Source organism: Muntiacus reevesi, chromosome 3 (genome assembly GCF_963930625.1).
Source record: "Muntiacus reevesi chromosome 3, mMunRee1.1, whole genome shotgun sequence".
Lineage (NCBI taxonomy): Eukaryota > Metazoa > Chordata > Mammalia > Artiodactyla > Cervidae > Muntiacus > Muntiacus reevesi.
In genome coordinates, this window is record NC_089251.1 from 72,253,000 (window position 1) to 72,268,098 (window position 15,099).

Sequence of the window (15,099 nt, forward strand, 5' to 3'; positions counted from 1 at the left end):
AATCTATACTCTGTTGCCAGATAAACAAAGTGAGTGCGCAAATCTCATCAAGACATTTCCAGGGCTTCCCTGGTGGCTCAGTGGTAAAGAATCCGCCTACCAACGCAGGAGACACAGGTTCGATCCCTAATCCGGAAGAATCCCACATGCCTTGGAGCAACTAAGCCCACGTGGCTCAACTACTGAGCGTGTGCTCTAGAGCCTGGGCGAAGCAGCTTAGCCCACGTGCCGCAGCTACTGCGGCCTGTGCACACTAGAGCCTGTGCTCTGCAACAAGGGAAGCCACTGCAATGAGAAGCCCTCACACCGCGACTAGAGAGCAGGCCCCACTTGCCACAACTAGAGAAAAGCGCACGCAGCAACAAAGACCGAGCACAGCCAAATGTAAATAAATACTTGTTTTTTAAAAGGGACATTTCTAAAATCTTCAACAACCTACTGCCTGGTGAATGAAGTCCCAAGTCCTCTGCCCAGAACTTGAGGGTCCAGCCCCACCCACCCTTTCAGAACTTACCTACTACCATTGGCCTCCACATCCCATCCACTCTAGCCTCCAGTCATACTTAACTACTACTGTCAGGCCCTGACGGCACCTTTATCCTACATACCACACTCCAAGCAATTCCCTGGCTGGTTCTCCCCCACCTCTCTGACCAATAAAACCTACTTTCACATCCTGGCCCAGCCCGAAGCACACTTCTTCCAGAAGCCTTCCCCAAACAACTCCACCAGCAGTAATCCACCCTTCCCCTAAAACCCCAAGAAGTTCTTCATGGAATAACTTAGTTTATATTTCAGATATTTCTCTATCTTATTATCCCCCTACTAGACTATAAACTCCTTGAGGGTAGAGACTTTTGTCTTATACATTTTTGCATATCCTATACAAAATTTAGACCTTCAGCAAATAATCTCTAAATATTTCAGAACTAAAAGCAGTAACTCTACTGGTGACATGATGAGCACCTAAAACAGGGTGACAACTAGTACTGGAAAAGAAAGGATTATCCCAAAGAGATTCAGATGGAAATGATTAGAACCTGATGACTAAGGATTAAGGAGCAAATGAAATGCCAAGGATTCAAGTCTAGTGGATCAAAGTATGCTGATGCTATTTACATTAATGTAGAAAGCAGTAACAGGTGTTGTTTTCAGAGGAATTTAGGTTTTTGATATGATAATGACATATGCTGATTTCAGTTTTAGAGCAAACTGCTATTTTTCTTTGTCTTTTCTTCCCTCTTTTTTTAGGTCTTTCCTAAGAAAAACTGAGAAGTCAAAAATTAATTTCAATCATATAATTATAAAAAGGAAAACGTATACTACATTGAATGTAAGTTTCAAATAACTGTTTTGTCTTTAAGATTTTGACTTAAAACTTGGGCTTCCCTGGTGGCTCAGAAAGTAAAGAATCTGCTTGCAGTGCAGGAGACCTGGGTTCGATCCCTGGGTCAGGAAGATTCCCCTGGAGAAGGGAATGGCTACCCACTCCAGTATTCTTGCCTGGTGAGTTCAATGGACAGAGGAGCCTGGTGGGCTACAGTCCATGGGGTTGCAAAGAGTCGAACACAACAAAGTGACTAACACTTTCAAACACATATACGCAAGTCAATTTTAAGTTCTCTTTGGTGCTCCTGGGTATGTAAATTACCAGATTCTTCCAAGGATGAGGGGGAAGCAGGCATACCCAAGTCAGCTCCAGAACTATCGATCGCTGCACATTGTCCAAAGGGCAGGAGATATCTGACAGAGAATATTCACTTCCCACCCATCCCGCTACTCCTCTTCTGCCTTGCCACCCATTGTGATCAGCTTTTCTTGTGTAAGTATTCAGGTACTTTATGTGTACAGCCTGGTTTTCATGTTGGGATATGTTAAATACATGCAATTGAAAAATGTAGCTTTGGACTTTTTCCAAGGAGACTAGCTTCAGAACAGTTATGTGACAACTTAAAATCTCCCTATAAGACATGAGGGCCAAAGCTGATCAAAAGGACAAAAGAAAGCAACCTTCTGTTGGGCGAGTGAGATTTTCAGCCAAGTACATTAGAAACTATATTAATAAGATGGCTATCCTAAAGAGGTTCAGAGCTGCAAATAATGGAAAACTGTACATAATACCTACTTGTATCATTAAAAGGTACTTTCTCATTGATGATTGATAAGGATTCTTCTAATCTACTTGACAAATCTTCATGAAGATTCTTTAACTGTAACTGACTGAAAGAAAAAATACAAAACTATATGATCAACAGACAGTGGATCAACATTTGCATGTTACCTCAATAACTGGTATCAGGCTTTCGGACTGACAGGTTTACCTGACATCTGTATACCCTTAGTAGTAGAGAGTTGTTTAAAAAAAAAATGAAGATAAGAAAAATACTGTCTTGATTTTAAAGCCCTTGAGACTCCCGCTGAATAACTAGAAGTTGCAAAGAATTTATCACAGTCCCAGTATCTTATACAATTTTATTTTCCCAAGCTCAAAATCATCTTAGAGCCATTTCAAACTGATAAGATTTTCTCTTTACAACACATTTGTTCAAGTATAATGGTAAACGTTTTTAAAGTATTATAGCAGATTTCTTCTTTGAGCTCAAAATCTGATCATTTTTGGTTTTGATTCAATTAAGAGTATAGGTACATCATGCATTTTTCAGTACAACTAAATAGAAGAAATTCACTTGATTGACCTTATCAAAACCTAAAATATGTCATTTATCAAATAAATGTTGGTGCATGCGCTTACCATCCAGAGGCAAGTAATATTTTAATAGGTAAATATCTCCAGATTAGATTACACAACCTCATTTTATTTAAAAGGCACCATTTTATTAAAATGTTGGGCTTCCCTGGTGGCTCAGCAGGAAAGAATCTGCCTACATGCAGGAGACACAGGAGATGTGAGTTCGATCCCTGAGTCAGGAAGATCCCCTGGAGAAGGAAATGGCAAACCACTCCAGTATTCTCGACTGGGAAATCCCAAGGATGGAGGAGCCTGGCAGGCTACAGTCCCTGGGGTCTCAAAGAGTCAGACACGACTTAGCAACTAAACATTAAAAGGTTGACACCACAATCATCAGTCAGTTTTCCTGCCTAGGACTATGAGAAGACCGTCTTTTTAGAGTAGTCTGTCACAGAAAAGCACCCAGTCCTCAATACAGGAGCCCCAGAATGCCATCTGTCACAGGCCAGAACATCTGCAGGCTGAAGGCTGCTGCACAAGCCACTCTACCAAGAATTCTTAAGGTCCCAGAGATAAAATAACTGAAAAGGCCCCTAGAAATGACCTACTTCTGTCTCACTGCAAATGTGAGAAAATTGAGACAGAGAAGCTACTAAACCAAAATTCAGGTCTTCTGATTCTCACTTCAGGGCCCCCTGGAATTCACATTTCCACATACCATTCTTCTGTCCGAAGTCGACATTCCTTGGCCTCCTTTTCTAGAGTCTGAGATTTTACCTAAATTTTAGAAGGAAAAGAAAAGCATAGCACAGGGAACTCTACTCAATAGTCTGTAATAACTTAAATGGGGGAAAATATCTGAAAAAGAATGAATATATGTATATGTATAACTGAATCACTTTGCTGAACACTTGAAACTAACACAACATTGTATATCAACCATACGCCAATAAAATTTTTAAAATAAACTATGCCAAACTATATTGCTTGGCTTTCCATTTTGAAATCCTGAAGGTGGTGAAAAATTTTTTCTACTTTTTTCTTTTTGGTTTTCCCCTATAAATTTTATATAGCTATTTATTTGAAACTGTGTTCTGTTTGCTAGAAATGTGGTATGAGAATCACTATTAACCAAAATTATATGCATATTTGTCTGTGAGAAAAAAAGAAAAGCAGATGAATCAGGCCACAGATGACAACTTGCTGAGTAGACGCTGTAGGCTGCAGTCCCGCCTTGAGTGGCTAACTTTTGTTCTCCGAAGCAGGCGGACGATTTATAAAAGCCCAGACTATTTCTGAACAAGCTCTCAACAACAGGGGGCTTACCTCTAGCTTAGCCTTGTCATTCTGCAGCTTCTCGATGGTCTCCATGTACTTCCGCGTCAGACCATCGACCACGGCTTGGTGCTGAGACGCCTCCATTTCCAGAGTGGACAGCCGACTCCTCAGCTCTGCTTCCACGTGCTTGTGCTGCTCATCGGCTTCAAAAAACTGAAAAGATCAGGTTTTCTTCTCACAACCTCCTCATATACACAAATGAAGAGAAAACAATGGCAGTGACTAATCATTGCTGCTGCTGCTGCTGCTAAGTCGCTTCAGTCGTGTCCGACTCTGTGCGACCCCATAGATGGCAGCCTATCAGGCTCTGCCATCCCTGGGATTCTCCAGGCAAGAAGACTGGAGTAGGTTGCCATTTCCTTCTCCAATGCATGAAAGTGAAAAGTGCAAGTAAAAAAGTGAGTCCTGTCTGACTCAGCGACCCCATGGACCGCAGCCTACCAGGCTCCTCCGTCCCTGGGATTCTCCAGGCGAGAGTACTGGAGTGGGGTGTCATCGCCTTCTCCGACTAATCACTGAGTGACTTCCATTAGGTTCCATGTGCTCAGTGTGCGAGACTGCATAGGCAAGAGCTCAGTAGGTCCTCACAGCAGGTCACAGGCACTGTTACTTGCAGACCCTCCTTTACAGATGGGGAACCTGAAGCTTCAAGGAGCTACCTAACTGTCAACTGTTTCACAGGCACAGACAGACTTCAAAGCCCACATTTCTTCCCCAACCTATCTCAAGGACTTCTTTTTTTTTTTTTTTTTTTTTTTTTGAGTGAACCAAAGACTATTTTTGAAAAGCAGAGAACAAAGTACTATGAAGTATATCTATAGTCACTGCAAAAATAATGACTGGAAGTTTCAAAACATTAAATGAATAAGCTGAATCAATGGGTTATGACTATAATTTTCACCCAATATACAGATTTTTGATCAATGTCTAGGCTTTGATTTCTACACAGTATTATTCACATGCATTCCTTGTGCCTATTTATTATCAAAACAGGGACTCTTGACAGTCGAGTCTGGCTTTGTCTTGATTTCTATTTCAAACTACCTCTGGCACACGGAGAACTAACTCAACTGATCAGTTGAGCACAACTCTTGCTCTACTGTTATGCAAACTTCTACAATTAAATAATCAAAACGCAAACAGATGTTACTCCTGTATTAGGTAAAGCTCCTTTCCTTAATGAGAATCCTAGCCTATCCCTTCTCCAACAGATCTTCCTGACCCAGGAACTGAACTGGGGTCTCCTGCATTGCAGGTGGATTCTTTACCAACTGAGCAATCAGAGAAGCCCAATGAGAATTCAACACTAATTAAGAATTATGACTACTTCACACAAAATTCATGAGGTCAAAAGTTCATTTTGTAAACATTTTCAAACACTAAGAATGAAAATTTATTTTCCACTGTTTGATTACACTCACCATTTCACACACAAAAAATCAGGAGGCACAGTTGAATACATTATACTATGACTCTTAAAATATGCTGACTGGTTTGGAGCAGACATTGATTACTCGACATTCCATAAATATTTGAGAGCATGCCATGAGTGAGGCCCTGTTCTAAGACTGGACAAAAAAAACTGACACGGTCTGTACCCTAGTGAGACCTTACAGACTAAAAGGGAAACAGACAAAAACCAACTCAACCGCCACAATTAAAATGATAAGCCCCATCTAAATAATCCATCTAAACATGTCCTATATAAAATGAAGAGTCCCCATTATACTTCTGTATCATTAACTTATAAAGTTATTCAGCTGTCCTCTGAACAAGTGCATATTCAAAGCACACATCCACATTAAAGTGTGAGATCTTAGAAATGAAAGAATGACAGTGACATATGTACCTACCAACCACAGGAAACATTAAAACACCTACCCACATACAAAACACTCTATCATGCATTGGTTTTTCCACATTCCAGATCATACGACCCATTTTTTAATTCATATGGAAAAACAGACAATTTTCTCACTTGTATATGCAAGCGTTCATTCTCTTCTATCTTCTTTTGCAGGTCTTCATCAAAGACACTCTTCTGCTCTTGACTCAATTGAGAAGAAGATTCTCCACTTTTCTGATGGAAAGAATAAGTTATGTCCACATAACTTTCATCCTTTAGAGAAACATCCTAAGGTACACAGATTCTCTATCACCTTAGTAGCTTGTCTCTTCTACGTGTTCACCACTGTCAAACAATCCTGCAAAAGGTATACAGTCCATCATTTAACTTTTCCTATGTGACATAAGTTGGAAATGCAAATACTGCAATGAACAGAAAAGCTTAAAAGAGAGAGAAAAAAGAAAAGATAAGGCTCACTATTCTTTGCAGATGAATTTGGGAGTAGTTCTGCTGGAAGATAGAGTAGATCCAGAAAGTTAGCAACATAAATATGTTAGTAAATATCATTTCAACAATTGATCTCCTGGTTTAAAAAGTGACAAGTTTTAGCAATTCCATGAGTTTGAGTTGTTAAACTCCTTTAAGAAATTAACAGCATTCACAAAACTACATTTATACAAAAGTTCACATACATTTCTAATTTAAAAAAATACAAGATAAAGCTCTTACAAATAAATAGAAGGAAAAGGTACAAAGACTATGAAAAATACCTTCCTTTTGCCTTTATACCAATATTAACTTTTTTTACATAGAAGAATAGCACTATTTAAGAGCCAATAATGAACATTTGTTTTCATGGAATACGCACAGAAGTGACACTATTCAACGGACAGTCTAACAATGAAACTGTTCAGACACCAGTCACCACCCTCCTGTGCCTTTCTTGTACTTCACTCCTCACTTAAAATGAAGTCACTTACTGATCGTGAATCCACGATTAGAAAGCCCTCTGTGACAGCAAAAGAGACACAGATATATAGAACAGTGTTTTGGACTCTGTGGGAGAGGGCGAGGGCGGGATGATGTGGAAGAATGGCATTGAAACATGTAAATTATCTTATGTGAAACAAATCACCAGTCCAGGTTGGATGCATGATACAGGGTGCTCGGGGCTGGTGCACTGGGATGACCCAGAGGGATGGGGTGGGGAGGGAGGTGGGAGGTGGTTCAGGATGGGGAACACATGTACACCCATGGCTGATTCATGTGAATGTATGGCAAAACCAATACAATACTGTAAAGTAAAAAATAAATAAATAAATAAAACTGAAAGAAAAAAAAAAAAAGAAAGCCCTCTGAAAATGGAGCACCTATGTAATAAACAAATACATAAACACCAAATGTGAGCACAAGACATACATTCACACAAAGAACACTGCTGAATGACATATTCTGGTTGCTCAGTAATTCCAAATTTGGAAAGTTTTTATTAAAACTAATTCAGAAGTAATTACACCTAAATCTACAAAAACAGCCCTGAGAGAGGATCTCACTAACCTGGGGATGAAATACAGATGGCTATTTCCCCTCCCCAAGCGTCTTCCAGAATTTCCACAGCATCTGTATTTTGACAAAGTTTTCCAAGAGATTCCGATACATACATGTTTTGAGCTCTTTGTTCCTCTCTCTGTTCCAATTTCAAGGTAAAAAGGAAGTGGTCAAACAGAACATGGTAAGAGTGAACACTGACATTTTAGTAATCACTGAACTAAAATGGACCAGAATGGGTGAATTTAACTCAGATGACCATTATATCTACTACTGTGGGCAAGAATCCCTTAGAAGAAATGGAGTAGCCATCATAGTTAACAAGAGTCCGAAATGCAGTACTTGGGTGCAATCTCAAAAATGACAGAATGATCTCTGATCGTTTCCAAGGCAAATCATTCAATATCACGGTAATGCAAGTCTATGCCCCAGCCAGTAATGGTGAAGAAGCTGAAGTTGAACAGTTCTATGAAGACCAAAAAGACCTTCTAGAACTAACACTCAAAAAAGATGTCCTTTTCATTATAGGGGACTGAAATGCAAAAGTAGGAAGTCAAGAGATACCTGGAGTAAGAGGCAAATTTGGTCTTGGAGTACAGAATGAAGCAGGGCAGAGGCTAATAGAGTTTTGCCAAGAGAATGCACTGGTCATAGCAAACACTCTCTTCCAAGGACACAAGAGAAGACTCTACACACGGACATCACCAGATGGTCAATACCAAAATCAGACTGATTATATTCTTTGCAGCCAAAGATGGAGAAGCTCTATACAGTCAGCAAAAACAACACCGGGAGCTGACTGTGGCTCAGATCATGAACTCCTTATTGCCAAATTCAGACTTAAATTGAAGAAAGTAGGGAAAACCACTAGACCATTCAGGTATAACCTAAATCAAATCCCTTACGATTATACAGTGGAAGTGACAAATAGATTCAAGGGATTAGATCTGACAGACAGAGTGCCTAAAGAACTATGGATGGGGGTTCGTGATATTGTACAGGAGGCAGTGATCAAGATCATCCCTGAAAAATGAATGCAAAAAGGCAAAAAGGTTGTCTGAGGAGGCCTTATAAATAGCTGAGAAGGGGGGAGCCAAGATGGCGGAGGAGTAGGACGGAGAGACCACTTTCTCTCCTGGAAATTCATCAAAAGAACAACTGAACACAGAGCAAACTCCACAAAACAACTTCTGATCGCTAGCTGAGGTCATCAGGCGCCCAGAAAAGCAGCCCATTGTCTTCGAAAGGAGGTAGGACAAAATATAAAAGATAAAAAGCGAGACAAAAGAGCTAAGGACAGAGATCCGTCCCGGGAAGGGACTTAATAGAGGACGTTCCCAGACACTGGGAAACCCTCGCTCTGGCGGGCCTGGGGGAAGTGTTGGAATCTCAGAGTTTGAATCTGACTGGGAGGGATACAATAAATAAAACCCACAGATTACGAGCCTAAAAGCAACTCCCAGCAGAAAAGTACCCCAGACGCCCGCATCCGCCACCAGCAAGTGGGGGCGGAACGGAGAGGAGCGGGCGGCATTACTTGGGGCAGGGTCCGGGCCTGAGTGCCCTGAGGACAATCGGAGGGAGCTCTTGTGAGTTGTCAACTTGAACTGTGGGAGAGCAAAGAGAGAGAAAATTAACCGGCCCGAACACACTGCCGGCTATTTGCAGAACAAAGGGACCGAGATTCTGGGCGGCCGAAGTCCGCGGGGAGGGTCCTGGCGAGACGGAGGGCGCGGGCGCCCGACCGGCGCGGGCGGGAACTGGGGCTGGGGACGCGGAGGGCAGAGGGCGCGCGCGCCCGACTGGCGCCGGCGGGGACTGAGACTGGGACCGCGGGGGGCAGAAGACGCGCCGCACCCGGGGAGAGAGCGCCTGTCAGGCGCCTGGCTGCCTGGGCCGCTCGGGCGGCGTGGAGATGGAGCCCGGGCCCAGCTTTGTGTGCCGCGCATTTGTGAACCGCCCGAGGGCTGGAGCCGCGCGCAGCGTGGCGCGCGCTTCATACAGAGCAGCCGGGAGCCTGAGCAGCGCAGACGGAGAAAGCAGCGCCAGCCCCTCCCCGCAGCGCGACGGAACTAGCTACCTGAATAAGAGTCCACCTCCGCCCCCTGTGTCAGGGCGGAAATTAGGCGCGGAAGAGACCCGCAACAGAACACAAATAAACAAAGGGAACCACTTCAGAAGGGACCGGTGCAACACATTAAAATCCCTTTAGAAACCACCGACTGACTACACCGGAAGGGGCCTGTAGATATCGAGAAGTGTAAGCTGAACGAGGAGCTATCTGAAGCTGAGCCGAACCCACACTGACCGCAACAGCTCCAGAGAAATTCCTAGATATATTTTTTCTTTTTCTTTTCTTTTTTTTTTTTTTAACTAAGGAAAAAAAAATTTTTTTTTCTTTTTTCTTGGTTCTCTTTTATTTTCCTTTAAAATTCCCTATTACTGCCCCATTACTCCTTAACTTTCATTTTCATAGATTTTTACGATTTTTTTAATTAGGCAAAACAATTTTTTTTTCCTCTTTCTTTTCTTTTTCTTCTTCTTTTTTTTTTTCTTTTCTTTTTTCTTCTTCTCTTCTCTTTTCTCTTTTTCTTTTTCTCTTATTTCTTTTAAAGCCCTCTAGCACTCCTTTTACTATGCCTTAATTTTCATTTTCAATACACTATAACCTTACAGAAGAAAGAGAAAAGGAAAAAAAAAAAGAAGAGAAGCCCTATTTTTAAACCAAACTTCATATATATTTCTAAAATTTCTTTTGTGTGTTTTGGTTTTTGTTTTTAATATAGTATTTTTAAGAGTCTCACCTCTACTCTAGATTTTTAATTTTTGTTTTTCAGTATATGATATAAATTGTGAACATTTAAGAATCCAATATTCAGCTCCCATTTTTATTCAGGAGTGTGATGATTATTCTCTCCCAAACTTGACTCTGTTTTCTACCTCAGAACACCTCTATTTCCTCCTTTCCCCTTCTCTTCCCAATCCAATTCTGTGAATCTTTGTGGGTATCTGGGCTACGGAGAACACTCTGGGATCAGACAACTTTGTAGATCTGTCTCTCTCCTCTTGAGTCCCCCTTTTTCTCCTCCTGCCCATCTCTATCTCCTCCCTCTCCTCTTCTCCATGTAACTCGGTGAACCTCTCTGGGTATCCCTAACGGGGGAGAAACTTTCCACCATTAACCTAGAAGTTTTATTATCAGTGCTGTATAGTTGGAGAAGTCCTGAGACTACAGGAAGAATAAAACTGAAATCCAGAAGCAGGAGACTTAAGCCCAAAACCTGAGAACACCAGAAAACTCCTGACTACATGGATCTTTAAGTAATAAGTGACCGTACAAAAGCCTCCATACCTGCACTGAAACCAACCACCACCCAAGAGCCAATAAGTTTTAGAGCACGACATACCACGCAAATTCTCCAGCAACCCTGGAACGTTGCCCTGAACGTCAACATACAGACTGCCCAAGGTCACACCTAACACATAGACCCATCTCAAAACTCATTACTGGGCACTCCATTGCTATCCAAAGAGAAGAAATCAAGATCCGCACACCAGAACACTGACGCAATCTTCGCTAACCAGGAAACCTTGACAAGCCAATCGTCTAACCCCACCCACTGGGTAAAACCTCCACAATAAAAAGGAACCACAGACCTCCAGAATACAGAAAGCCCACTCCAGACACAGCAATCTAAACAAGATGAAAAGGCAGAGAAATACCCAACAGGTAAAGGAACATGAAAAAAGCCCACCAAGTCAAACAAAAGAGGAGGAGATAGGGAATCTACCTGAAAAAGAATTTAGAATAATGATAATAAAAATGATCCAAAATCTTGAAAGCAAAATGGAGGTACAGATAAATAGCCTGGAGACAAAGATTGAAAAGATGCAAGAAATGTTTAATAAAGATCTAGAAGAAATAAAAAAGAGTCAATTAAAAATGAATAAATGCAATGAATGAGATAAAAAAACACTCTGGAGGGAACCAAGAGTAGAATAACGGAGACAGAAGATAGGATAAGTGAGGTAGAAGATAAAATGGTGGAAATAAATGAAGCAGAGAGGAAAAAAGAAAAAAGGATCAAAAGAAATGAGGACAACCTCAGGGACCTCTGGGACAATGTGAAACGCCCCAACATTTGAATCATAGGAGTCCCAGAAGAAGAAGACAAAAAGAAAGGCCATGAGAAAATACTCGAGGCGATAATAGCTGAAAACTTCCCTAAAATGGGGAAGGAAATAGCCACCCAAGTCCAAGAAACCCAGAGAGTCCCAAACAGGATAAACCCAAGACGAAACACCCCAAGACACATATTAATCAAATTAACAAAGATCAAACACAAAGAACAAATACTAAAAGCAGCAAGGGAGAAACAACAAATAACACACAAAGAGATTCCTATAAGGATAACAGCTGATCTATCAATAGAAACCCTCCAAGCCAGAAGGGAATGGCAGGACATACTGAAAGTAATGAAAGAGAATAACCTACAACCTAGATTACTAGATCCAGCAAGGATCTCATTCAGATATGAAGGAGAATTCAAAAGCTTTACAGACAAGCAAAAGCTGAGAGAATTCAGCACCACCAAACCAGCTCTTCAACAAATGCTAAAAGATCTTCTCTAGACAGGAAATGCAGAAAGGTTGTATAAACATGAACCCAAAACAACAAAGTAAATGACAACGGGACCACACCTATCAATAATTACCTTAAATGTAAATGGGTTGAATGCCCCAACCAAAAGACAAAGATTGGCTGAATGGATACAAAAACAAGACCCCTATATATGCTGTCTACAAGAGACCCACCTCAAAACAAGGGACACATACAGACTGAAAGTGAAGGGTTGGAAAAAACTATTTCACACAAACAGAGACCAAAAGAAAGCAGGAGTCGCAATACTCATATCAGATAAAATAGACTTTCAAATAAAGAATGTGAAAAGAGACAAAGAAGGACACTACATAATGATCAAAGGATCAATCCAAGAAGAAGATATAACAATTATAAATATATATGCACCCAACATAGGAGCACCGCAATATGTACGGCAAACACTAACGAGTATGAAAGAGGAAATTAATAGTAACACAATAATAGTGGGAGACTTTAATACCCCACTCACAACTATGGATAGATCAACTAAACAGAAAATCAACAAGGAAACACAAACCTTAAATGATACAATGGACCAGCTAGACCTAATTGATATCTATAGGACATTTCACCCCAAAACAATCAACTTCTCCTTTTTCTCAAGTGCACACGGAACCTTCTCCAGAATAGATCACATCCTGGGCCATAAATCTGCTCTTGGAAAATTCAAAAAAATTGAAATCATTCCAGTCATCTTTTCTGACCACAATGCAGTAAGATTAGATCTCAATACAGGAACAAAATTGTTAAAAATTCCAACATATGGAGGCTAAATAACACGCTTCTGAATAACCAACAAATCATAGAAGAAATCAAAAAAGAAATCAAAGTATGTATAGAAATGAATGAAAATGAAAACACAACAACCCAAAACCTATGGGACACTGTAAAAGCAGTGCTAAGGGGAAGGTTCATAGCATTACAGGCGCACATCAAGAAACAAGAAAAAAGCCAAATAAATAACCTAACTCTACACCTAAAGCAATTAGAGAAGGAAGAAATGAAGAACCCCAGGGTTAGCAGAAGAAAAGAAATCGTAAAAATTAGGGCAGAAATAAATGCAAAAGAAACTAAAGAGACCATAGCAAAAATCAACAAAGCTAAAAGCTGGTTTTTTGAAAAAATAAACAAAATTGACAAACCATTAGCAAGACTCATTAAGAAACAAAGAGAGAAGAACCAAATTAACAAAATAAGAAATGAAAAGGGTGAGATCACAACAGACAACACTGAAATACAAAGGATCATAAGAGACTACTACCAGCAGCTCTATGCCAATAAAATGGACAACTTGGATGAAATGGACAAATTCTTAGAAAAGTATAACTTTCCAAAACTGAACCAGGAAGAAATAGAAGATCTTAACAGAGCCATCACAAGCAAGGAAATCGAAACTGTAATCAAAAATCTTCCAGCAAACAAAAGCCCAGGACCAGATGGCTTCACAGCTGAATTCTACCAAAAATTTAGAGAAGAGCTAACACCTATCTTACTCAAACTCTTCCAGAAAATTGCAGAAGAAGGTAAACTTCCAAACTCATTCTATGAGGCCACCATCACCCTAATTCCAAAACCAGACAAAGATGCCACAAAAAAAGAAAACTACAGGCCAATATCACTGATGAACATAGATGCAAAAATCCTTAACAAAATTCTAGCAAACAGAATCCAACAACATATTAAAAAAATCATACACCATGACCAAGTGGGCTTTATCCCAGGAATGCAAGGATTCTTTAATATCCACAAATCAATCAATGTAATACACCACATTAACAAATTGAAAGATAAAAACCATATGATTATCTCAATAGATGCAGAGAAAGCCTTTGACAAAATTCAACACTCATGTATGATTAAAACTCTCCAGAAAGCAGGAATAGAAGGAACATACCTCAACATAATAAAAGCTATATATGACAAACCCACAGCAAGCATCACCCTCAATGGTGAAAAATTGAAAGCATTTCCTCTGAAATCAGGAACAAGACAAGGATGCCCACTCTCACCACTACTATTCAACATAGTGTTGGAAGTTTTGGCCACAGCAATCAGAGCAGAAAAAGACATAAAAGGAATCCAGATAGGAAAAGAAGAAGTGAAACTCTCGCTGTTTGCAGATGACATGATCCTCTACATAGAAAACCCTAAAGACTCTTCCAGAAAATTACTAGAGCTAATTAATGAATATAGTAAAGTTGCAGGATATAAAATTAACACACAGAAATCCCTTGCATTCCTATATACTAACAATGAAAAAACAGAAAGAGAAATTAAGGAAACAATACCATTCACCATTGCAACAAAAAGAATAAAATACTTAGGAGTATATCTACCTAAAGAAACAAAAGACCTATACATAGAAAACTATAAAACACGGATGAAAGAAATCAAAGAGGACACAAACAGATGGAGAAACATACCGTGTTCATGGATTGGAAGAATCAATATTGTCAAAATGGCTATTCTACCCAAAGGAATCTATAGATTCAATGCAATCCCTATCAAGCTACCAACGGTATTTTTCACAGAACTAGAACAAATAATTTCACAATTTGTATGGAAATACAAAAATCCTCGAATAGCCAAAGTAATCTTGAGAAAGAAGAATGGAACTGGAGGAATCAACCTGCCTGACTTCAGACTCTACCACAAAGCCACAGTCATCAAGACAGTATGGTACTGGCACAAAGACAGAAATATAGATCAATGGAACAGAATAGAAAGCCCAGAGATAAATCCACGAACCTATGGACAGCTTATCTTTGACAAAGGAGGCAAGGATATACAATGGAAAAAAGACAATCTCTTTAACAAGTGGTGCTGGGAAAACTGGTCAACCACTTGTAAAAGAATGAAACTAGAACACTTCCTAACACCATACACAAAAATAAACTCAAAATGGATTAAAGATCTAAATGTAAGACCAGAAACTATAAAACTCCTAGAGGAGAACATAGGCAAAACACTCTCCAACATAAATCACAGCAAGATCTTCTATGACCCACCTCCCAG

At 40.1% G+C, this 15,099-nt stretch overlaps 1 protein-coding gene across 2 annotated transcripts in view; it reads right to left on the reverse strand.

Moving 5' to 3' along the window:
* The window catches only part of PPP1R21 (protein phosphatase 1 regulatory subunit 21), a 71,687-nt gene that overhangs the window by 35,986 nt on the left and 20,602 nt on the right, over window positions 1-15,099 (reverse strand). For both annotated transcript variants that reach the window (XM_065929302.1, XM_065929303.1), the window contains exons 4-7: window positions 6,006-6,107; window positions 4,016-4,180; window positions 3,408-3,466; window positions 2,126-2,220 (exon numbers count right to left, since the gene is read on the reverse strand). In XM_065929302.1, coding sequence (XP_065785374.1) covers window positions 2,126-2,220; window positions 3,408-3,466; window positions 4,016-4,180; window positions 6,006-6,107 — 421 coding nt within the window. The remainder of the gene's footprint in view (window positions 1-2,125; window positions 2,221-3,407; window positions 3,467-4,015; window positions 4,181-6,005; window positions 6,108-15,099) is intronic.